The sequence below is a fragment of the Notothenia rossii genome, assembly GCF_949606895.1.
Source record: "Notothenia rossii genome assembly, chromosome: 7".
In the NCBI taxonomy this organism is placed as follows: domain Eukaryota; kingdom Metazoa; phylum Chordata; class Actinopteri; order Perciformes; family Nototheniidae; genus Notothenia; species Notothenia rossii.
Genome location: NC_136905.1, coordinates 23,474,544 through 23,500,315, shown reverse-complemented (window position 1 = coordinate 23,500,315; position 25,772 = coordinate 23,474,544). Strand labels below are relative to the sequence as shown.

Genomic DNA, 25,772 nt, shown 5'->3' with positions numbered 1-25,772 from the left:
GACAACCCTGCTGACCACGCATCAAGGTCTTTACCCGCATCCCGCCTGGCGCAGACCTCTTGGTTCACTGGACCTTCCTTCCTGTGTCAGCCACCGGCAGAGAAAACGCAGACAGCTGAGAGGTTCAGTTTAATCGACCCTGAAAAGGACTCAGAAATCCGACCTCAGGTACAAACTTCTGCTACCCACCTGGAGGAATCGGTACTCAACTCCGGACGCTTCGAGCGCTTCTCCACCTTTACTTCACTGGTAAGAGGAGTTGCATTCCTCGTACACATGGCAAGATCCTACAAACGTTCAAACCAAGACAGCAAGTGCAAAGGCTGGCATAAATGTAACTTACCTCGGACTCCAGACGAAATGGCACAAGCTGGGAAAGTTATCCTTAAAGCAACCCAGAAAACAGCCATGGCAAAAGAACTGTCAGCTCTCCATGCCAACAAACCCATACCAAAGAGCAGTCCTCTGAGGACACTCAACCCAATCTTGGAGGATGACCTTATCTGCGTTGGAGGCCGACTACAGCACTCTCATCTTGCTACCGCAGAGAAGAACCCGATAGTTCTGCCCAAAGGAAGTCACATTTCCCTACTGCTCACACGGCATCACCATGAGCAGGTGAGACACCAAGGCCGTCATCTAACGGAAGGAGCGATTAGGGCAGCAGGACTGTGGCTCTTGGGAGGCAAGAAGCTCATCAACTCAGTAATCCACAAATGCCTAACCTGCCGCAAGCTACGTGGAAAGCTGGAAGAACAAAAAATGGCGGATCTGCCCTCAGAACGACTTGAAATCTGCCCTCCCTTCACATACGTGGGCCTCGACGTATTTGGGCCCTGGTCTGTTACAACCAGACGCACCAGAGGAGGACAGGCAGAGAGCAAGCGTTGGGCCATTATGTTCAGTTGTATGAGCTCCAGAGCTGTTCACATCGAGGTAATCGAATCTATGAACACATCCAGTTGCATAAATGCCCTCAGACGTTTCTTCGCACTCAGAGGCCCGGCTAAACAGCTCAGATCCGATTGCGGAACCAATTTCGTTGGAGCAAGCAAGGAGCTCGGGATGGACAAGGCAGTGCATAGATACCTCAGCGAACAAGGATGCAGCTGGGAATTCAACCCTCCGCACGCCTCTCATATGGGAGGTTCCTGGGAGCGTATGATCGGCGTTGCCAGAAGAATCCTCGATTCAATGTTTCAACGGCAAAACACTCGCTTGACCCATGAAGTGCTATGCACACTAATGGCGGAGGTCATAGCGATCATGAATGCACGCCCACTCTTACCTGTGTCTACGGATCCCGAGAAGCCCTTCATACTTTCTCCATCCATGATCCTCACACAAAAGTCGGGGGTTCCACCTCCCCCCGGAGACTTTTCCGACAAAGACCTGTACACAAAACAATGGAGGCAAGTCCAGGCCCTTGCAAACCAGTTCTGGACCCGCTGGAGTCGAGAATACCTACCTTCGTTGCAGCACAGACAGAAGTGGACAGTGCCCCGAAGAAACCTTCAGGTTGGAGATCTGGTTCTGCTCAGGGACAAGCAGGCCGCTCGCAACTACTGGCCTATGGCCAGAGTCAATGCCACTTTCCCTGGGAAAGATGGACATGTAAGGAAGGTCGAAGTGAAAACAACTGACCAAGGCAAGGTCAAAACCTTTCTCCGGCCGACTGCAGAAATTGTTCTGCTCCTTCCTAAAGACTGATAGACAGACTATATTTAAGATCTGTACAAGTTCTAAGTGACCTCACATAGGTCAGGCGGGGAGTGTGTTGCCTCTCCAGGCATTTAATATTATTACATTTATTTCTTAAATAATTACTTTACAGTTTAAATTAGCTAATGTAAAAATTAATATTATTTTGTTGTTTTAGTTTTTGCAACGACGTCACTTCCGGTTTAGTCACTTCCGGTTCAGTCTCTTCCGGCGATCTTCCTGTTGAACTTAGCTGGGTAGAAAGAATGGCCGACATGTGCATCGGAACATAATCAATCAGCATCCACTTGGAGGCATCAGAGTGGCAATGCCGTGAGTTGTTTGATTGTTAAAGGACATGTTGAAGATGTTATATTATGATGGATTTAGTTCGAAAAACTGTTTGATGTGTTGTTTAGGGCGATTTGAGTTGTAGTTGTATACAAGCTAAAAAGTGATGCAATTGTCAATCAGAATGCCTCATTTCAGTATTGGACAGTTTCTGTTATTTATAACTATGCATAACGTGATGTTAGTCATAAGGTTGTCATAAATAGACACAATATTTTTGTATTATTGTATTTGCAGTTTTCAACGTCTGTTGATGAAGAAGTGAAAGTAAAAGGTCAAGCTTACTACGACTTTGTCTCATTGGCTACGGTTTAACTCAGTGTTTAGTCAGAGTTTCGACACACTGCACGAGAACACTACAATACACATTATCCCCTTTTGACTTAGCTTACACTCTTCCACAGATGAAATATTTGTATATATGTATTGTCAATGTATTCATTGCTATCGGGATGTTAAGAGCATTCCATGGAATATAACAAAAAGTGTTTCCGAAGTGAATTACCTACCCTACCTTTAATGGGCAAAATAATCCTGGAGTTGTTTGCCTTGGCCTCAAAATCAAACATAATACATACTAGGTAGATCACTATCCTGAAGGACACATATATGTGCACTATTGAACAAAGGTAGAGTACAAAAAATAATCCAGATGATCAGTCCACATTATTACGGTAATAAAAGCTGCGTTGTCACTCTGAAGCTGCTCTATAATGTTTTAAAGGCTTAACAAAAGTGTGTCCTCAACACCTCTCCTTTGTTTGGCCGAGCCAATAAATGAAATACACCAAGTCTCTCTGCATTTAGCTTCCACCTTAACAATCTGGATGTTCATTCTGGCCCTGTCCTTAAATTGCCTGGACACATCAGGGCAAAACAGCAGTTATAAAATAATAAGTTAAGGTAGTAAGTCTACCTTTGACCTGCAGGAAGTTGCTGCTGTGTCTGTGGCTTCACAGCCAAACGTTAGCCCTTCCTTCCTGTTTCAAAGTTTATTATTTTTCCTCTCAATGTAGATGTCTGTGACCCCAAATGTACTTTCTCTCTCAGCTGTGAACATTACACCTTGGTCACAATGGTTAACACACATCTATGTAAAGGTCAGCGGTGAAGTAGATAAGACCTATTATTCCATTGTGGCAGCCAGACACAAATCACAGGAAACAAGCAGCTAACACACTGGGGGCATTTAAGCTTACACAAACATATTGAAAATGCACGCCAACACACAAGCACGCAGACACGTTTCACTCAGCTTTACATATTGTGTTGTGACGTTTGTGTGTGTTTTTGCTACGGTGATTATTAGTGATTATAGAAATCAAGGATTTGGCTGGGATAAAGGTCTGTGAGAAATGAGCCACTAGCTGTTGAAATCCTTTATGATAGCAGCCAGCCACATACATGTATATAAAGAAAACGACACAAAATAATGATTAGAGATTAATGCTGCTTGACAAATGTATCAAACGTAGGTTTAAACGGTTTCTAAACATCTTTTCAAAGGACAATGGCATCCTGCAGTGTTGAACATGGACTTATGGCCAGATTAAATTAGCTTTCCGCTAAGCAAATAAATATGTTTCTATTAGTGTCAGAAGCTGAAAAAAGGGTGAATTGAATAGAAGGAGCTGAACAAAGCAAAGAGGATAAAATACTGTGTGGGCTCCAAGGTTATCTTTTATACTCCCTGGATAGGCAAGGCCACTAACTCAAAGACATTTCTACTCTCCTATTACAAAAACCAGGACTGTTGAAATGTATTATGTATTCAACCCTTCAATGTTTACTTTTATCAAGAGATGGCAGCATGTTTATTTGTCGCCCTTTAAGTTAAGTTTAACCCTGAAAGCATTTGATTGGGAATGATGTGCAGGAGGAGGCTAAGGGAAACATTAACACAAAAGAACTCAAAAACTTGTTGGTTTTACAAGAAACTGTTCAGGAACGATACATCTAAATGGTTTGAATTTAAATGTTATATTTACACAGCATTACAGGCCTTAATATCATTAATTAAACCTCAAACTATCTATTAGAAATTAGAACTGCCAGTAATCAAACATTAGGCAGCAGTCAGCCTGCCAGCAATACTTCATCCTGTCTACCTGCTTGCTGCCTGCCTGGCTGCCTGCCTGGAGGATATGAGTGATGAAGTTGGTTATTGGTTTGGGCTTACAGCAGAGGATCATTAACACCTGACTTTTAGCATATTGCTATAACAATAACAGATTAGGACTGCCAAAAATGTGACTAAACTGAGTGGAGGGAAGAGGCTGATAATGAAATGAAATGAGCTGTAACTGTGGAACAAAGGGCTTTTTTAATGCCTGGAGTATAATGGCTATGGTTTACACAAACAGACTCACAAATAAACACACACACACACACACACACACACACACACACACACACAAAAGTTTAATGAGCCATTCTGACTGAGTGGCTGTAAATTCCTTGTTTATGACACCGAAGCATCATGATTCAACTTGTTCACAAAGGGGCTTTTAATGTTGCTGACAACACACACATACACAATGCACACACATATACAAAGAGCAAAAGGGGACCGTTAGTGTAGCCTAGGGCAAAACACACACACACACGCACACACACAAACCAGCTTCCCTAATAGTATCAAGCGTGCTAAAACTGGGACACAAAACGGAGCATTAGAAACACAGTGGAGTCTTTTTCCAGTCTGAGGCTGTATGGAAAATGAACTCTGCCCTCAGGCTTATGTGTTTGCATAAAGAAGACACAACATGAGAACCAACCCAAAACTAAATGCCGGCGATTAGAACGTCAGCCAATTAAATAAAACACACTCAACAGCTACAACACTCAGCTGCTGAAGAACATGAACAAGAACAAGAGCTCAGGTATGGTGGAGTAAAAAGGAACACTGTCAGATTCAATCCCATGTTAAAAAAAACAACAATAGGTGTATTTATCTTTCATTCATAGTCTATTTTGCGCTCCGCTGCTCCATTATTGTTATAATATGTGTCCTTCACATCTATAATATTTATGCAATACTCACCGTGTCTGTAATTAAATAAATAAATCACAGTGAAGTCCAAAAACGCAATCGCCAAATTATTGTAATGAACCAAAATAGTTAACAGTCTATGTATGTAACATTGGAGCAAAATGCTGCTTTTGGACAAAACTTTCATTGAAATAATCAGGGCATTTGCTCATGTGTCAGGTAAAGATTACTCAAAATAACTGTGCTAATGGCCCAGGAGAAACCTGACAATATTCCTTAATTACAAAGCCAGAGGGCATTTGACGACTAGCTGGACCATGTTGAAATTATTTTCTGATTGGGGCAAAATGAACTGGGTGAGGGGAAAAAGCCAATCTAATTTGGATTTAATAGGTCCAAATGAAATTAATATGCAACTTAATGAAACTAATATTATAAATCAATTTGAACATGAAATTACATTTTCATAGGTAGTCCCAGGTGAAACTGTACACCAGGCTGTTGTGAAAAAGAAAAAGAGGTGACACATTGGGTTCATCTGTCAGACGCAGGCTGAAATGACTCTGTGCAGAGTCATTTCAAAAGAGTTAATGGGTTATATTATGATGGGCAGGGTTGACTTCAACAACAGGGTCTGCATGTTTAAAACATTTTGTATTGCTTGAAACAAATCCTGTTCTGCTTTTGTTGTTGGGTTCTACTAGATATCACTGATATTAGCAACATGCTAGGTGACATTATACTTCATTTGAAAAGGATTCTTTTGAAAAACTGTATATACAGCTATGCTATTGGCTAACATGCTCACAATAATAATGCTGTATAGTGACTGCCTGCCATGTATTTCATTAATAGTAAGAAAGTACAGGTATTAAAACGTCATATAAAACATGTTCATATTTATTTATTCATGATTTAAGAGTTTTCCTGGACCCCCAGATAATGTGTGAAGGCACTTACCTGCAGCAGGTATACGCTACTTTTGGTTAGAAAGCAAAGGGATGCATCCCTCATGGTCACAAAAAGACAAACTGACAACTAATGGGAGACATTAAAGGCCAGACACACATTCATAGTTTCAAATATTCTCTTCTGACGCAGAAGCAGTTTAAAAAGGAACTACAACTGATGATGTGCGTGTGTCTGTTTATTATGTCAGACAAAGATCTCTCTGTTTCTTCAGCGGACAAATGTCACCAATGATGTCACGACTGCCTCTGAGGAATTTTGAAAACAGATCATCTATAAGCAAAAACAGAGAGAGCACATTCTCTTTCTCTAGTTTCCTTAATACATGCGCACATTAAGATAAATCGAATGTCAAAAATGTGAAATTAGTGACACCAATGACTGACGGACATATTCAAAGCACACATTGAGCTTGGACTTTTAGTAATACCAGTGTTAGAGATTTGTCAACATCCCGTTCAACCAGTCAACATGTTTGTGTAATCCCCGCGCACTTAGAGTTCCAGTTAAAAGAGTAACAGCAAAGGGATTTATTTGCAGCCAGCCTGACCCTTTCGAAAAACACCAGTGAGTTCATTTGGATCGGATACAGACCCCCTGTAGAGAGGCTGGCAAGGGACTGACATCTGCACACGCATATAAACCGGTCACATTCAGACTGGCACCAAAGCACACACAGAAATAGCCAGTACACAAGCACATAAAGCAAAGAAATGTGATATTTAAATGTAAACGTGATTTGAGGTTAATCCAGACAGAGTGAGATGAGGTTTAAAAAAACATTCCATAGTTTACTTATTAGATTCTATTACACACGTGTTTGATATTTCTATTTATTATGTTTTGCTTTTAATCTTTACTGTCATGTTCCTGTCGTGACACATGTCCCTGATGTGGGACGAATGAGGGATTTCTGATTCTTATTCAACAACAATTATCAAAATGACACACTGAGGATGTATCAGGGGCCAAAAGACAGTGTGCCGGCATCTGATGTAGCTATTTATAAATACAATAATAAACTATTTGGCACTGGAGGAAATTGTATTCAAAATGAACAGGGGGCAGTGAATACAATTGGCAGGGTCATCCTATACTAGGTTCACTAGAACTAAAAGGTTTTTTGTTGGTTCACAAAGCTTCCAAGTTTCATTTTAAACACGCCACATTTGCTGCTGCTCAAAAGTGCAAGTTTATCTGACAAATGACGGCTGATACAGTTGGATAACAGTTGTTCAAGGAGTTTAAGGTTTAGACCAAAAACATCTTTCGGAAACCACACAGTGGTTTTTAATATTGACATGTTTTTGAGGCTGGGAGTATCATGAGTTTAGAAGATGATCTCCACACAATGTTCTTATGAATGAAAGTTAGACTAAAGTATAATTTGGGGATTAGATCTCTGCTTATGGTGGACTTGAATGTTTGTTTTTCATCCATAATGTTCCCGATCTAACAAACAATTTGAATGAATAACATTTATTGTCACCATGTCTTGAACTTAAGAGATGGTGTTTAGAAAAGCTAAAACGTGTTTACTTGACAGCTTGTTTAAAAGCTTGGGAACAAAACATTATTTATTTAAACCAAGAAAGCTATAGCTGTAATCTCCACTAGCGTGTCTACAAGTTTTTTACTTTGCTTAGTGAGTCATACCATGAGTGTACCAACATTGAAGAAGCACAGGGGGATAATTGATGGATTATCATCAATGGAGGGGCCGGGCACAGTGGAATTAGCCTGTCGTAACCTTTTTAACTGGCGCTCTGAGAATACAGCACGTGGGTTAGTAGAGACACAGAGATCTGTAAACAACATGAAATTAGCCCATAAAAATGTGAGCCTACATGTGGGTTATGGTGTGTGTGCTGGAGCATCCACACATATTAACCTGGTAAAGTCTTTCTACCTATGTATCTATAGTATTTAACGAGAATATGTACATTTATTTATCTCACTAGACGATAAAATCTTATTTCCTTCCTTCATCACTTTTTATGGTAAACTATAAACATTGTAGACACGACATACATGTTTTTAAATAAACTGACAGGGGCCTAACAGGCAAAACACCAAAGGACTGTAACAAAAGAATACATAACATCACAGCTTTGATAGAAAAAAGGGACGAAGGAAAGAGGTGTATTTATGTACCGGTAGCTGTGTGTTTTCTTTCCTTCTGCCATAATATAATTGAAAGGAAAGCAGAGACAAAACTCTTGTCACCTGTTGGGTTTCCATTATATATACATTTGAATAAAAAACTGCACTATGAGCACATGCACATAAAAACACCGTACTACACAATCATATCCCAGAGAAGCCATGTGAAATTGATCAAATTAGAAGCACAGAGGGGCTCTGTTTAAGTGGCTGTGCAAAGAGAGAGAGAGCACAGACACCATAAAGCGGAATGGCAGGGAAGCAGCGAAATTGAATTCACACTTAAAGCTGAATATTTTATGGGTGGTGTTCTCTGTGTGTGTGTCTGTATCCTACCCTGTGTTAATGGAGATGATCTCGATGAGAGGGTTCTTCCTGATTTTGGGCAGGTCCAGTCTTGCGCCTCCGAGCCTCCGGCCTCCATCTTTCTTCTGACCCAGCAGACGAACTGAGTGACCTGAAAACGACAAAGATCCCTTTAATGCATATTCCTATTGAGACTAGTTTACTTCCGCTGTTACCTTTTCTCTTAAGTTTACTTGTTGTACATGTGACAGCAGGGCCTATGTGTGAAGCGGTGCCCAGATGTAAGCATATGCATATTAAAATTACTTCCAAGTTAAATATAATTTAGCTGTCCTTTTTAAATTGAAAAAACGGATTATCTTTGCTTGAAAGAACCAACAGCTGGAGCTGATTATTCACAGTGTTTGTGAGTAAACAATTAAGGAACATGGAGATAACGGTAAAAAGGACTGGATGGATGGTCGCATCACTTCAATTTTGAAAGATCAACTAGTCAAAAAAAGCCTTTGTTAGACTTGTCTCATCCAATCAGAATAGGGCAGAATACTATGTCAAGTAATGGTAAATAGAGACATAAATGAAAAGGCTTGGAGGTGCATTAAATGGCATAAAAGTCTAACCCCTGGTATCAGGTGAACATTCATTCAGTTAAGGGGGAAGATCAAAGCACAAAGTGGGAAGTAAGGAAATAACATGATATTTCTTTCTGAAGGAAACTCCACTGATACTACCAAGATATTTCATACATGAGGAACTAATGCAGGCCGACAGGAACAAGGGGATATAAAATAAAAGAGGCCTATTTCACTGAGATCTTTTGTCACCTGCATATTGTACAACTCCAAATTTAGTAGCGTATTACTCAGTAGATAGCACATGAAAACCGATAGCAGAGTCAAATAGCTAATAGCTAGTGATGTCCAGCCGTTGAGATGCAATAATCTCTCCTCTCCAACCATCTAATAGAATACCAGCTAGAGGGTGTGCGAGATGGAGGCGTTGAGGGATGGAATTGTCTTCCTGTTTTCATCCGCTTTACATGGGTCTCCTGGGAGGGTGGGCTCAGGGCAGGAAGCGTAGCTATCAATTGGTAGATAAAAACGACAATCTGCCCCAGAGGAGGACAAAGAGCCAATCGGTGAGGCGTGACTGGTCGTAATATCCCAGTACAAGCAAGGAAATTAGAAAACTTCCCTCATGGAATACAGCTGGGACTTAACGCGTGTTCGGCCGTGCTCTCTGATAGCTAGCTATCTGTGTCTCCATCTCTGGTCCTTTAAACACGGATTTAAAATTCAGGAGAGCTCTTTTATTGTTTGCTCTATAACCGTTGCTCCATCTGTTGACTGATCGATCAGTTCATCTATACATTAATACTTCCTTTCAAATCTAGGCTTCACATTTCCGCCTGCTCTTTAGCTGCTGTTGAAAACATTTTATCAGAAGTATTTTTCAATAAATGTATAATGTGGGAGAGAAGTAAGTTAAGAAATGATTTCATTTTCATTTAGCAGGGACAACGCACATTAATGAACACTTAAAACAAAGATGATGGCTAAAGGATGACTTTTTTGATTGTATTTTAACTGCATTACCTTTTTAATAGCAATACAAATGTGTTGCCTTTTGTTTGAAACTTTATTATGCTCTATCCAAATAAAAGTAAAAACACTGAACTACTGTAAATAGAAATAAGAATCATACCCATGTGCTGTGAAAAACTACACAATTATGCAATCTAACAAGTAATGTGCCAATCACACAACATATTCTAAGTATCCACAAATTGGCAGGCTATTACAACGGGAACCTAACCATGCATGCTCACGCTGAAAAATAAGCACATTTTGAAGATATGCAACTTTACTGACTGGAAAAAGGCTCGACAGTAATGTATCTTTAGCTCAGGCCTGGGAAGGATTGGTTTCATTCTGATACGACAATTATTTCTAATGATTAAGGCCAAGGGAGAATAAAGTTATCGGTATATAGCGAAACATAGTCCTTTCAGGAATAAGCAATTACCATTAGGGTGTTACATTTCCCTTGGAAAGAACTTGGAATTTGTCATTACTTGTATATTCATTTTGTATGCCTCTAAAACTGCACAGGACCCCTGACTGCCATGCATGACTCAAGAAATAATCTCACTACCGGCATGGAATCACTCTAGTAGTGAACCCAAAGCCAAATTCAATTTCAGGGCCTAGGGGACCATGAATGGGAAGCAAGAGATAAAATAGCTAACTTGAGTTACTGAATAAAACTGGAGAATGCTGTCCTATTTTGTCATCTCAATTACAGAGTTTAGAGAGGCCAACTGCTGTGAGGGGCAACCCTGCTTACACACAGAAAGACACATCACTATACCACATGTTCTAGTTACTGACTACCCTCCTCCTTTCCTTCCTGTTTTTCCCAATCTCTCTTTCCTTTGTTCTTTTCTATCCTTCATAAATACAAACGGACATAAATCTTTCTATTCTAACGGCCCATTATAACATGCTGGAGGAAAGGCAAGGATAGATGGAGGGAAAGGGAGATGGATGGACGGTTGGATGATGTTAGAAAAAAAAAACATCACAGATGAGGGATGTGCGGGATAGCCAGATGGATGGTTGGATCAGAGGTAGGGCGCTAAAAGACTGACCCGTTGACCTGTGTCTGATGTCTCATAAGTGGCAGGTCTTGCAGTGCTCCCTTGTTTGATTGTAAAGCAGCAGTCAGAATCGGGGGGTGGGGGCACATAGGAATGAGGGGGCAGATGAGGAGGATGAGGAGGAGGACACAAGGGGTGTAATGATGCTCATTTATCCCCATAGAACAGGTCATTAGATATGTATAACTGTCCTTGAAAAGGCGGTTTAGGTTAATGCCAGATGTCGGTTGGAAATCAAAAATCAAATGAATTCATAACAAATCTACGCATTGTTCTTCTGCAAACATTTCAAAAGAGCATTTCCTTTAGAAAAGATATATCACACACGGGGCTTTGATGCTTGACAATGACAAGCTCCTTCACAGGGCTTTGTTTTGTCGGTTCTCAACAAGAGGTCACTGAGCATTTAAAGACTATGTTCAACCTGCAGATGACTTCAAAATACATGTGAATGCATCTGCTTTTCAAATGCACTTCATTTCCTCTTCCCTCTGTCCAACTGTCTCTTTCTATTCAGCCTTGTGTTTATTCTCACACTTTATTTGTTCAGCATTGATACATGTAAACAGTTTGTTTATCCTGGTGAAATAAGGATCATGAGGTTATATGGGTGCCTTAAAGCCTCTGAACTGGAGCTAAGTAGATACATTAGCCTGTGTAACCTCTTCTGCCCCATCGTTCTATGTCACGCAGGCACACACTGAATCTAAACCCTTTCTAAAAGATAAACTAATATAAAGTGAAATTGTACCATGCGACGTTATCATCTCAGAAAAGATCAATATTAGGCCAATAAAGACATCAAAATGGCACTATAAAAAAGATGAACCGCGGTTATTTATTAATGGTGCAAAGATCAGACTTGAGTGAAGAGTGAAAACATAAATAAAACATATTTTCTAGCCTTTGTATGGGTTTCTGTATAGAATCATTTTCTTGATTAAAAATGTAAACATTCGTCCCCTGAATTTCCCGCTTTATATAGCCAATTCTTTGTGTTATCTTGTTAGGTGAGCATCACGAAAAGACATTACATTTGGCTAGGTGCCCTTGCAAAAGTGTGCATCCATGGGGCAATTCATGATTTTTTATAGATCTTCTATAGGGCTTGAAGAACAAGAAAAGGTAAAAGATGTGTTTGTTGTTAGCAAGTATACACATCTGGCAAAGCTTTACAACGAAACAAAATATTGATTTGGATAAGCACGCTAGCAGCCACAGTAACATTACCAACTGAATCCCTGACGCTGCACAGTGCCAGCCAGCACACACAGGGCAGTAGTTGTAATGTTGCATGACTGAGTAAATGTTAAGTACTGTGAGCATGCTCAGCAACACAACTTGAGATAAGTTAAGGATAAAAAGCCCTGCCATTTATAACACGTAGTAGCTTGAGTTTTATGTTTGGTAGATGCACTACGATTAAATGCAGTTTTACAGTAGTGAAGAATGCTTATGGAGTTACAGTTGTAAAGTTCCCTTTGAGCCGCGATCCAAACGGAATACATAGTCTCACACCTCAAGAAACAAGCTCGTAAAAGCACACCAGTACTCCTGTCATGTGGAAAACAGACCTGCAAGCAATTTTGGTGAAGCAAAGAAGTGTGTCTATTAGCAGCTCATTGAAGTAAGTATTTTAGTAGCCATTATCAAAGGCAAATCCCCTAGCTTAAAGCTTTATGCTCAGGCCTCCGAGCTGGAATAACAGCTCTCAGTTTATACGAGGTCATAAAGAACTGTAATGATACCGGGGAAATTAGTTTCTATGAAGGGGGCTAAGGAGGGAGCAAAGAAAAAGGAAGGAGTGCAGAAGGGATGGAACAGGGCAGTGAGAAAGCAGAGGGAGGAGGAAGAAAGGAAGGAGGGAGATCAAAAGATGCTGAGGAACAGGAAAGGGAGGGAAAAGGAGGAAAAGTAAAGAACAAGAAAATCAGAGAAGAAAGAGAGACTGAAAGTCACAGTGTACATGTGTGAATGTGAGTGTGTGTGTGTGTAGCCAGATGATTTAGGGTGGATGACACATTGTAAAATTAAGCCTCAGTTCAGCTGTCATTCATTAGAGGGAAGCCTGCAGTGCAAACTAGTAAGTCTCACACACACACACACACACACACACACACACACACACACACACACACACACACACACACACACACACACACACACACACACACACACACACACACACACACACACACACACACACACACACACACACACACACACACACACACACACACACACACACACACACACACACACACACACACACACACACACACACACACACACACACAGAGTAAACTCAATCTGTTCTTTATTAGAGAACAGCTGGGGGTGTGTGGCAGCTTGACTGGACACTCTCACACTGTAAACTCAGCCTGACCTTCATTAAACAGTTAAGTGCCGTGGTTCACTAACAGTTTAAATGGATGACCTAATCACTGCCATGTGAGTCTGTCTTTTAAGACTGAGAAGACAGTTTAACTAGCAACTCAGACAGAGAGATCTGAAAGCAACACTGATGACTTCTCTTTTAAAACCACAATGTCAATCTTAACACTGTGTCGAGAAATGGAGTCAACAATTAGTTTGAAATGACTTTGTTTCATGAAATGTACCATTGAGATCAGCTGCTCTGAAATATCTAATGTTGTCACCAAAAGCATACTCCTGCAGATCTTTGAACAATACTGAATCATCTAATAACACTCTAGCTCAGTGGTTTCCAACCTGGGGAGCGCCAAAGATCGCAGGGGGGGCCTCAGATGATTTGAGGCCAAATATCATGTTTAGACTTTTTTTTTTTTTTACATGTAATTGTAACGCAATACATGATTGTTTCTAAAAGCCTTGTCTCTACATTACAATAAAATATAAAAAAATAATTGATTAATTCATTTTAATAAAAATTCAAGTTAGTAGCTATTATAGGCATAAAAAGACAAAAATGTATAATTCTTTCTTTAATAGAAATGTTTCTTCTGCCCGTTAAGTGTCCAAACCGGGCTTGTCTGGATAAGCGCATTTTTAAAAACATAGTCATTGTCCATGCCGGTTTCAGATGGATTATTTGTCACAGTTGCTCCGATCAGATCGGTCTCCTCCATTTTGTAGATTATTTACTTTTGAATCCACAAAAACACATCGTCAAAATCCGGCTTACTTTGAGCATGTGTTTTAAACAGTTGAATCCCTTTGTGAATTGTTTGCACTTCCGCGCCGTACTTTAATTTCTTCATACAGCGGGAATCCAAATGAATGAGTCTTGAGTCCAATAACCATCAAAGTCACTCCAATAGAGCTCCTTAATCACGCTTTCATTCTCCTTTAACAAAATACTTCACTTTCATCCAGTTTGTGACAGTAGTTGTAGCCTTTTTGAGACTTTTAAACTTTGATTACCGCTGTTGGGGGGGGGGGGGTTGGGAACCCCTGCTCTAGTTTATACTTTGTTGATAGTAATTGCTCAGAATCAAATGTCTTCAAATGTTAATTGTGAGAAGGAAACATTTCCAATTCCGGCAATGAAGGGACTTTCATTCATTAGCTGATCAATGCATTTCTGCTTATTCCCTCAAACAATGAGAGCTTCTTTGTGTATGTGCATGTGTGTTGAAATACCTTTAATTGCCTCGTCCACTACTTCCACCACACGATCAATCTGTTGGACCTGAAGCACAGACAGACACACATAGGAAAGGTTTATTGATAAACCGAGTCTACACAGCCGAACAAAGGGCGGATATTGACAACACACAAACAATCAAGGTGGGCATATAAATATACACAAAAAGCAATATGCACTATGCACACAGACAAATGAGTGGAAACAAATACAAACAGTTTTCTCCAGCCCGGATTAAGTGATATAGATTTCCTTAATGTCACATGTGTCTATGTAGCTGCAACAGCAATCATATTATGTATTGACAGAAACACAGTCTAGCAGCAGGATTTCACTGATGAGAACCAAGAAGCAGGAACAGGAAGATGTAGAGAGGGTGGCATATATACACTTATCCTTATATGGTAAGAAAATAACTCAAACTGAATCATGTTATGATCGATCAACAGTGTTTTTTTCACTCTTTGCGATCCATGTAGAACATCCTACAGCTATGTTGTAAAGAAATGAGGCAAGAAGAGACTATTAGGTATTTTTATATTCCAATGAGAATAGCACTTATTGTACAAATCTACCATCCTTCTACTAATAATCTGGAGAGGAAAGGGTATGTAGTTAGCCAGAGGAGGTTGGAGCGAGGGATATGTAAGTAGTAGAGAAACTAATTTCCCTGCTATTATTTCTCCTTTTATTCCAACAAGCATGCCTTCTACCTCTAATTCGCTCACTTTCTCTATCCTTAAAGGTCCAGGCTCTGGCCCTTGGCAACTCCTCTCAATGTCTCCAGGCCCATTACCCAGAGTAACTCTTCTTTCAAACACACTCACAGATGCACACTGTGCCTTGTAGGCAGTCGTTTTATGCACACTGAGATAAAAACCTATTTTCTTCTAATGGCCAGGCAATCTGGGTTCATTCAGAGCAGCAGCGGGTGTCCCTGCTCACAGCAGGGATTAGGTATTGTTCACATTTTAGCGATTAATTCAGATCTCACTTTTCAATTATGGTTCTTAGCGAATGCTGCTTTATGCACCTGGAATTGTGTTTGAATAAGAATAAATATATATGTGTTGGGAAAAGTACTATTTTCAGTAGATCTTTCATAGAAAGTGTTCTGTTAAAAGTGCCACGATTATTAATTTAGGTAAGAAGTAAAGATATACATGAATATAAACTATTCTGCCATTTGGAAATGGGATGTAAAAGTACCATTAGGTCCTTTCTTCTTTCCGCCAAGCATACACTCAAACATTACCAAAGGCTATCACAATGCTAAGAGCGAGCATCTGTAGTAACTGAGCTGTTATAAGTAAACTAATATTATCCTTTACATTACTAGCTTATGGATAAAGCAAAATAAAAATAAGAAAAACATTAAGGCAACACAGCTATCGTAGTGAGCTGTCAACTTGTGTGGCATGATACACTCCGAGTAAACAATGAAAAATGAATATAATTTGGAAGTTATAGGAAAAAGATATAAGGAAAACAAACTGGGGTCACTTATTCATAGGAACAAAATACATGGTAAAACGACTGATGTGTGTATTTCTCAGGGTTACAACATTGCTTACACACCTAAATACTCTGATTACCTAACATGCACAGTGTGCGCCTTGTGTGTGTTTGTGTTTGTGTCTGTGTCTCAGATACAGGATGTGACATGTCCAGTTCAGAGTCACGAAACACTGTAGTCTTGCGTGACTGACTGTGTACCTTACACAATACACGGTCATCCTTCACAGCAACTTCAGACAGGAACACACAGGACAAATACACACACAGGTCAATTAAACCTGAATGAGTTCAACAGGAAGCATTTTTATTGTTTAACTACACTACACCCCTTATCTAGCCGTTAGTGCAATCACTATATACAAATTCTACGACTGGTGATTTGCATTCTGATTTGCATAAGTCACCAACTGTCACAGTCATTGTGTGGCTGATTGTAACTACCATGGATACACAAGGGGAGTGTGTGCATACTCCTATACCTCCGTCTGTGTCTGTTAGCATGTGTGCCTGTTCATGCATGTGTCCAGCCGTGCGTGCGTGCGTGCGTGTGTGTGTGTGTGTGTTTCAATGCATAGTCCAATCTACTCATGACAATGAAAGGACCAACAGTGGTAAACTTTCCAGATGTTTTTGCCTCGCCCTGAAGGCTATTACATAGACTGTTTATCTGAATGTAATTATATTATACATACATGACACTGGATTTGAATGTAATTATTTTATACGGTCGCATGTTTACTTAAATGGAATAACATTATTTATAGTAGAAGATATTTAACGTGACATTTGAGACACCCATCTACCCCCCTCCCCCCCACCCATTATGTTTAAGAGCAATCAACTGATATATTGGACCGTTTGATTTATCGCCATTTTCATCAGGGCAGTTTGTATTTTATGAAGAAAATATGTGAAATTAAGATCAAGGTTTTTTTCTGCAGTGATTTATAAGGCACAGCTTGGAGCTTTAAGAGGATAGAGTGAAAAGAAACAATGAATCCATATGTGTTCTTAATTGACCAACTGTTTGCTTTCTTTGCCATGCAGGATATGTCTTTAGTGTCTTCTTAAAATGTTAATGTGTGGGCAGAATATGTTTGTAAAACCCATTGTTGAACTACAAGGCACATTTTAACCACTTCATATGTTTTTTTTACTGAAAGATAGCAATAAAAACGTTACATTCGCCCATAGCAAAATATTAGATGTGAAACTCAAGATCATTTAGCAAGATCAGCAGGATCCAGGAGATAGAAAAAACAACTCTTTATTCAACAAACATCATCAGTCAATTATTTGAAGAGGAAAACGAATTTCACTTTAGGCCCCGAGCCTGTTTTTCAGGTTTCAGGCTCGAAAATGACATTCCCAGAACAAATGACCATATCTTCCCTTCTAAAAGGGTTAAATTAATAACCTTTTTTTTTCAAAGTAATGATAAACCTTTGAGTTGGATGTAGAAAAGTCAGAATCAATATAGATGTTATTTATTTTAAAGAAAATTCAGATTGAACATGGTAAAAAACTGTAAATTATAGTGCCAAAAATATGTTGTACTTATAGTGAAAACTAACCTTGGATGATGGGTTAGTAGACTAAAAGCTTTAGGAATCCAAAGTACAACATATAATAAGTACCCTGTATCAAGATTGATGCAAAACAAGTGATATTTGACCTTTTTAGACAGATTTAGCAAAAAAAAACCTCTTCTGGGGCCATTTGGGTGGATTTTCCATATCTCTGGCCCCCCTTGTTCGATTTTGACATGTGACATCTCTTACTGACCGTTAGAGCCAATAGAATCCAAGGGAAATCGTCCCGCACACACTCATGTTAAAAACAAAAGGTGGCGTCTCTGCGCATGCTAGCTTGCAGCTGAGGGGAGAAATATCCCTGCTCTGATATAAAGCAACTCAAAAGCTGTTTTATTGCTTATGGATTATCAGAACATTTCAAAGGGGACGCAGCCACATTGGATATTAACCTATGGATTAACTACATCATCGTTGTTATCGTTTTAATGCCATTGAAGACCAGTTTGGACCAGAAAAAGACGAAGGTAAGCCATGTTAGCGTTGTGGGCTACCTAGCGCCACTTGTTTTGATGTACGTTTTTGTTGATAACGTCGCAAGTTTGTATCTTTCAGTGTTGAGGGGGGCACCGTTAGATTCTGTGTCTCCTTGCGATCTTAAACGATGTGCACCTAGGATAAGTAATAAGGGAGCTAGGAGTAATTTTCGGTGCAGTAATAGGTTAGCATATTTCGCTCAGGGGTCATTTAGATGCTTCTTATGAGACTTGTGTTTTGCTTTGGTAAAAATGGTTTGTATCGTCAGTTAGCTGAGATTATTCCCGTTAATCTGGTATAACACATTAATAGGTTCTTAAATATTAAGATCCCCTGGGGACCTTGGGGTTTAACAGGTTAAATAGAAATAATCTTGACACATCCTTTCACTTTCCTCCTGTGTTTACTGAGGTGAAACAGCAATCGAAAATGAGGTGTTAAACTTTGTCCTATCACAATTTGCCAAACAACTAATGTATACCTGCACCACAGTGTAATGAGTTGGACTGCAATAGCATAGGGAGATCAATATAACATAACCAACTGCTGTAACCACTCATTAGCTGTCTTTATGACACTGTTCCCATGATTCATTCAGTTAAAGGATTTGCTCCAAAGAATTGTTGGAGTCTAAGAATATAAGGATCAACAAGTTGAAGGAGGATCCTTTAACGGGTGTGCTGTCATTTATTATGTCTTACATTTGTCCTCTGGCACTCTGTCCTCGAGTGACACTTTCTTACTTTAAACTAAGAAAGTAAGTGTACCTCTATCTCTCATACCTTTCTTTATCCTTCCTTCATAAATCCTTCTTTCTTTTCTACTTCCCATCATGTTCATTCTGGTACTTGTAGTTGTGTCTCTTGGGGGGGGCTATTGATCAAACAAGCGGCAGGAAGGCCAGAATTGAAAGACACAGCAGGGTGGCAGCCAGGTGAATGACAGGTCAAACCGTGTGTGTGTGTGTGTGTGTGTGTGTGTGTGTGTGTGTGTGTGTGTGTGTGTGTGTGTGTGTGTGTGTGTGTGTGTGTGTGTGTGTGTGTGTGTGTGTGTGTGTGTGTGTGTGTGTGTGTGTGTGTACTCCTCAAAGGTTGTCCATTAGACACAAATAGGGAAGAACAAAAGGCCACACAAACAGACATACGGTTTATGCTGCATAGCCACATTACTCAGATTATTTCTTTCATACAAGTGAATCAAAGCCCCACACAAACACGTATACATACCCCGATGATGCTGAGTCCTTTTAGGTAGTCCATCCGTGGCTGAGCCTGGGGAACACAACCTGCTACTACCACCTTCTTCTGCTGTTCCTGGGCTTTTCTGTATAAACAAAGGCAGAGAAAAACATAGAAAAGGAGATCAATATTAGTAGGTAACTTTACATTTGTGCACAAAAAGAAAGCGACATTTCCAGCAAAATCTTTTTGATTTACACAAGTAAAAAATGATATGATAGTGTAAGAAAAGACAAGCACAATGTAAATGACAAGCACAATGCTTCCTTTAAAGGATTCCCCTTGCAACCAAGTGGGTGAATGTAAATCAGGAACTTCACTATAACGTCTCTAAAGTGACATATCCCATTTGCAGTATTCCACTTCACTAAAGCACAGATACACATAAAAAGGCACTCCCATTTGGATAAACCATTAATACAGTTATAATTGCTTGATGGGGCTGAAAAGCATGCGCGTACAAACACACAGTGAATGAGAGCGCACGTGTGAATCGTGTTTCAAATATAAAAACACCTAAGAAGCATCGTCAATCAGGAAAGAAAGGCTGGATTTGCTGTATTAAGAAGAAATGAGGCAGAACACATTGTTGACAGTTTTCCAAGGCACAGGGCCGGTATAGTCTACGGTTGCACATGGAGAAGCAGATACTTCTGTCAGTAACGGTCTGTGTGACAAAGGAACACCATGTTAAACACTTGTGGACGTTTTCTACTTCAGTGAAAACCGTTTTTGGTTTCCCTGGTGGTATGTTGGCTATTCACTCCTGAAATGTCCATGAGGAGAATCACCTCAGGGTAATTCCTATAGTGAAAATTGGGTTTGTCATGTCCAACACATCAAACCGAGGTATGGCAGGATTTTGTTTCTAGTTTAAGATGAAAACTATTCATTCACAATTATTAATAAACAGTAGATTTGATTAACTCTAGAATTGAATCCATTCTATGTATTGTGTTTTGCTGTGTTGTGAAGCATTAATGTAAGAAAGGCTCATTTGACTGGCAACATGTTATTTTGAATTCACATAGTATAACAAGTAGGGAGTCATCTTTACCATCTTCTATGAGATGGGACAATAGTGGAGTAGATTACATCCATGAAATGCCAACAATAACTAAAACAACTGCCATACTAATGGGGACCAAAAATGCTAATTTAATGATGTTTTGTCAAATTATTCTAACAAGTGCCTATGAACTTGCCATATTTGAACTTTAGTGAAGAAAGTTCAGCCAGGGACAGAGGAGTTTATGAAAGAGCTGTATGGTAAAGAGTGCAGCCATACATGTTAATAGAAAGTTAATTTCAGCCAACGTAGGGTTGAGCAAAAAGGCCAATGTTAACACAGAACACCCTCCTGGCTACGTAATCTCCTTGGAGCCACAGACAAATTATATGTACCTTTATCTAAGATCTGCAAGAACTGTAATTGATACATAATGTTTGATCGTATTGCAATGGATTATATGCATACGTGTGCATGTGGAAGGGTGAGACAGAAAAAAGTACTGTGATAAGTGTGATGGGAAAACAGAGCAGCCCTCGTCTGATGAAACATTCTGTGAAACATGAGAGAGACAGCAGATGAAAAGAATAACATTGTTTTTGTCAGACAAAATAGGTCACCATTACTTCTGATGACAAAAAACATAAGCAAGCCTAAACTGGGGATTTATAACACAACGCTCAGTGTCGAACATTGATTAACAGTTATGCACGGCGTGAAGTTGTCATTGGCAAAAGAGTTAACACTGATGAGCTGTTTTATAAGGAATTATATTAGGAATAAAAGTAGCACTAAAAATCCCATTGTCAAGATGACTTGAATTAAAAAGGGCTGGAGCAATAAAATAAATCAAATAGTGAAGCAAACCATAATGAGGAGTGTGTGTGTGTGTGTGTGTGTGTGTGTGTGTGTGTGTGTGTGTGTGTGTGTGTGTGTGTGTGTGTGTGTGTGTGTGTGTGTGTGTGTGTGTGTGTGTGTGTGTGTGTGTGTGTGTGTGTGTGTGTGTGTGTGTGTGTGTGTGTGTGTGTGTGTGTGTGTGTGTGTGTGTATGTGAGTCTGTATGTCACCTCCAGTTAGTGGCAGTGAGATTTGAGACACTCGGTCTGTCTGACAAAAGCTTTTGGAGGAGCTGCCCAGACTCCGCCATGAATCTTTAATAATGAAGCCTCCTGACAGCTGGAGCAGGAGAGAAAGGGAGAGATGGAAGAGGGGTGGGGGGGGTTTGGCTGTGAGGGAGGGAGGAATCGTGGGAGGAGGACAGAGGAGGAGCAGTGAAACTGGATGCAAACTGTCAGTTGTGTTTTAATTCAGACTATGTTTGTATTCTCCAGAAAAACAAAGAGATAGTGACGGTGGAGGAGGTGGAGAAGGTGTGCGATAGAGCAGAGTGAGGGAGAGAGAAAAGGAAAGTAGACAACTCACATTTTAATGAATGAAGGCAGAAATATAGTGTTTGTTTAATGATTGTGTTGATTATTCAGAGCCATTTATATTATTCAGGGTTATTTTAGTGAATTGTCTCATCTTTACTGCTCACTCTAACCCTCTCTTGGCAAACATGTGTTGAGAAGGTAACAACAAATCACTTAAGATGCCAAAAAAGACAAAACACGAAAAAAGAAGAGAGTCTGTTGGATATGATCCCTCACTGCATAATAAACAGTTGTAACACCACATTCAGATAAACAGCGCTTGTTCATTATCAGCTATGCAATGTTTAATTGCACATTCACTGGTTTTACCCATTCACTTTTTACAACAAACAAATGATGTTCATGCCAACCTGACTGTTTTTCTGGTGTTTAGAGATACTTCACATACAGACAGAGGCGGGTAGGAATGTGAAAGCATCATATGATGATACTAGTAAATAATCAAAAGTGGATAAAGATGTAAACTTTTAAAACTGGGTAAAACAAGAATCAGACAAAAAAAGGGATAATGTCTTCTTAGAGTAGCGTATCTTCCACACACTTTTACACATGAAAGACTCACACTGGCAGCACTGCACACACAGTAGGGGTGTGTCTGCATAATTCACACCGTCTCTTGCCAAAAAGCGCCAAACGCTCCTTTAATGCGCTCCTCGCTCCCCGCCCACAGACTCAGAGCCGGAGCTGACACAGCGAGTAAGCAGACAGCGCCTGAGCCGTCGCCTCTGCGCCCCAGGGGGAACAGGCCAATCACGTCGCACACAGTTTGTGGATGGGATGAGATGGAATGGGATTATGCGATGCCGTTGCCGTGGCGATACTTTTGAGCCCGATTGAGCGCACGATGCCAGTGACCCGGACCAGAGCAGATGCCCCCCGAGATCTGAGGACGAGGTGTGTGTGTGTGTGTGTGTGTGTGTGTGTGTGTGTGTGTGTGTGTGTGTGTGTGTGTGTGTGTGTGTGTGTGTGTGTGTGTGTGTGTGTGTGTGTGTGTGTGTGTGTGTGTGTGTGTGTGTGTGTGTGTGTGTGTGTGTGTGTGTGTGCATGTGCACACACTTGTTTCCTTGGCTTCCTTGGCACCTCGACCTAAATCTCTGCGGCCGCCTGTCAACTCTGTGTTACTGCCCTCCATAGCCTCAAGACCACACACACGCACCCACACGCAGGGTCCGAACACCCACATGCTCCAAACATACTGTACATACACATACCAAGGGTTAGAGAGGCAAAAGCAAACAGAGGTCCATACATACATGCATGACCTCTGTGCTGTGTATGTATAGTAGGGAGAAGTGCTGTACACACTGGTTTTTAACAGCTGAGTGGACACAGTGAATCAGTCAAATTAGACCGGACTAAATGTCCAACTGAATTGATCAGGTTGACTTGAAGAAGCCCTGTGCTGTAAATATGACATTAAAATAACTCAAGTGATTAAGATGCACTACATAACATGACCTATATAATGGCCTCTTCAACTTTCTCAGAACAAAACTTGAAGTGAAAGAGAGGCCATTACTTTGTGGGTTACGGCGGTCTTATATAGCGCCTTTCACCACTGTGTGGGAAAAGTAGAGACATCATCATATAAATGAGACACCAAGCTGATCGCAACTGCCACAAATGTTTCACATCCCAAAAAGCCGTTTTATTTCTTATTTTTATATTAAGTGGTTATTATTTTCGTTATGCACAAGTCCTGATGAATTGTGTCACTGTGTTCATAGGTACTGGAGCTTCTAGTTAAGGGAATTTCATTGTTGTGAGCACAGGGGTCTTTTGTTCTATTTCCTCATGAATGATAACAATTAACAGAATAGAAAAAACACCCTCTAGAAAAAACACCCTATATGTATTTTTAAGTTTTGAGCCTTTCAGGAAGACCTGGAACCTCATCTAATGAAGCACACATTTTGTCAGGTGGAGCAACATCCAAATAGGCTAGCAGCTGTGAAGTGTGTGTGTGTGTGTGTGTGTGTGTGTGTGTGTGTGTGTGTGTGTGTGTCCTCTCAATGACTCTCCCTGCTGCTAAACACCATCAGCCATATAGAGATAACTACATAGGGGGGAAGAGGATGAGCTCATCTCACACACACACACACACACACACACACACACACACACACACACACACACACACACACACACACACACACACACACACACACACACACACACACACACACACACACACACACACACACACACACACACACACACACACACACACACACACACACACACACACACACACACACACACACACACACACACACACAGAGCTGGCCATATGCTTCTTAGCAAACATGTTGCTTAAAGGATGAGGTCATACTGATAAGAGAAGTGAGGAAAGGTTGTGTAAAATGCCCACCTTGTTTTTTGTTGTGTGCCATGATTAACACAATAACATGTGTTAGAATAAATGCTCATGTTGTTTCAAACACAAGACAATTGCATTTAAGTCCAATACAGTATAAGATTATTTTTCGTTCCTTACATCCCTGCTTTTTCTCTCTTTTTACTTTCCCATATTTCCCTTTTCCTTCCACTTCAGTCTCTTCTCCTCCCTCACCTTCACATCTGCACTCCCGACAGTTTTCTGGCTGAGTTGACAGCGAGCCAGCCAATCAGCACATCCCTGACCTCTCTGCATTTGCATAAGCAGCAAGGGGCAAGGTTAAGTACCCATCAAGCCTCAGTAATTAAGATGTGAGCTGGTGGGTCCGTGAGAGTGTTTGAGTGTGATTATGTGAGAGAGTGAAACCAAACGTATTTAATCTTCCACTTCAGATATTTTCCACTTCCACAAACTTTAACAATGTTTACGTTGGTCACTGTGCTGATTTGAATTCCACAAACAACCCAATGCCATACTTGTACTTAGTTTCTTTCAATCCATTGGGGGGACTATAACGTAAACTTAAATTGTGTAATGTTTTATTCAGTTTTTCATATTTATTTGCTTGTTTTCCTGTGCTAGAGAAAAGTGTCCGTCACTGACTGACAGCTCAGACTGACTGAATGTGGAGAGAACAAACAGTTACACTCCCCTGTGAATAAGTGTACTAGCAAAAAACTATCAAATAAAACTGTATAAATAAAACAGTATAAATAAAACAGCAGCTTACTCTGGGCCTGTGGGACCTGACTGCAGACACACTAAACTAAATGAAACTGTTAGGGGTGACTAGGAGCTGAGGAGAAAGAAGGAAGCAGGAGACATATATAAGAGTGATTGACAGGAAAGTGTCAAAAGAACATCTTCATAGACAAGTTAAAAGGAGAGACAGAAGGAAATGATGCAAGTTTGTGTAAAAAGGTAAAAGATGATGGTTAGAGGGGGTGAAGAGCAGAGAAACATGACAGGTGAAGCTAAGGGAGAACTCAGTAAAGGTGTCTCATCAATCATACTATATGTTGGCCTTCAGCTTTCAAGGTAAGAGGAGAAAATATGGATAGGAAATCAAAGAAATGGATGAAAAGCAGACAATTTGTATTACTTTAGAAAATATATTTATATTATCTACATCTAACATTGCACATGAATCCACTTTGATATTTTGAAAATACCGTTGTAAATGTTTCGGCATTAGCTTAAAACCTCATGTGCCTGTGTCAAAAGGTTTGTACAAAAACATAGAAACTACAATTTGTCAAAAACGTTTGAGAGATCAAAATACGAAAAACAAGAGATTCAGAGATGGCGATAAGTATAAATGACGAAGAAAAGAAAACT

The 25,772-nt window shown here is 40.2% G+C and overlaps 1 protein-coding gene across 1 annotated transcript in view; it reads right to left on the bottom strand.

The window, feature by feature from the left end:
• The window catches only part of LOC307046351 (threonylcarbamoyladenosine tRNA methylthiotransferase-like), a gene marked incomplete at its 5' end in the record, with an annotated part of 99,072 nt that overhangs the window by 52,720 nt on the left and 20,580 nt on the right, over window positions 1-25,772 (bottom strand). The window contains 3 exons of the mRNA XM_079692750.1: window positions 8,513-8,633; window positions 14,766-14,814; window positions 19,583-19,679. Coding sequence (XP_079548876.1) covers window positions 8,513-8,633; window positions 14,766-14,814; window positions 19,583-19,679 — 267 coding nt within the window. The remainder of the gene's footprint in view (window positions 1-8,512; window positions 8,634-14,765; window positions 14,815-19,582; window positions 19,680-25,772) is intronic.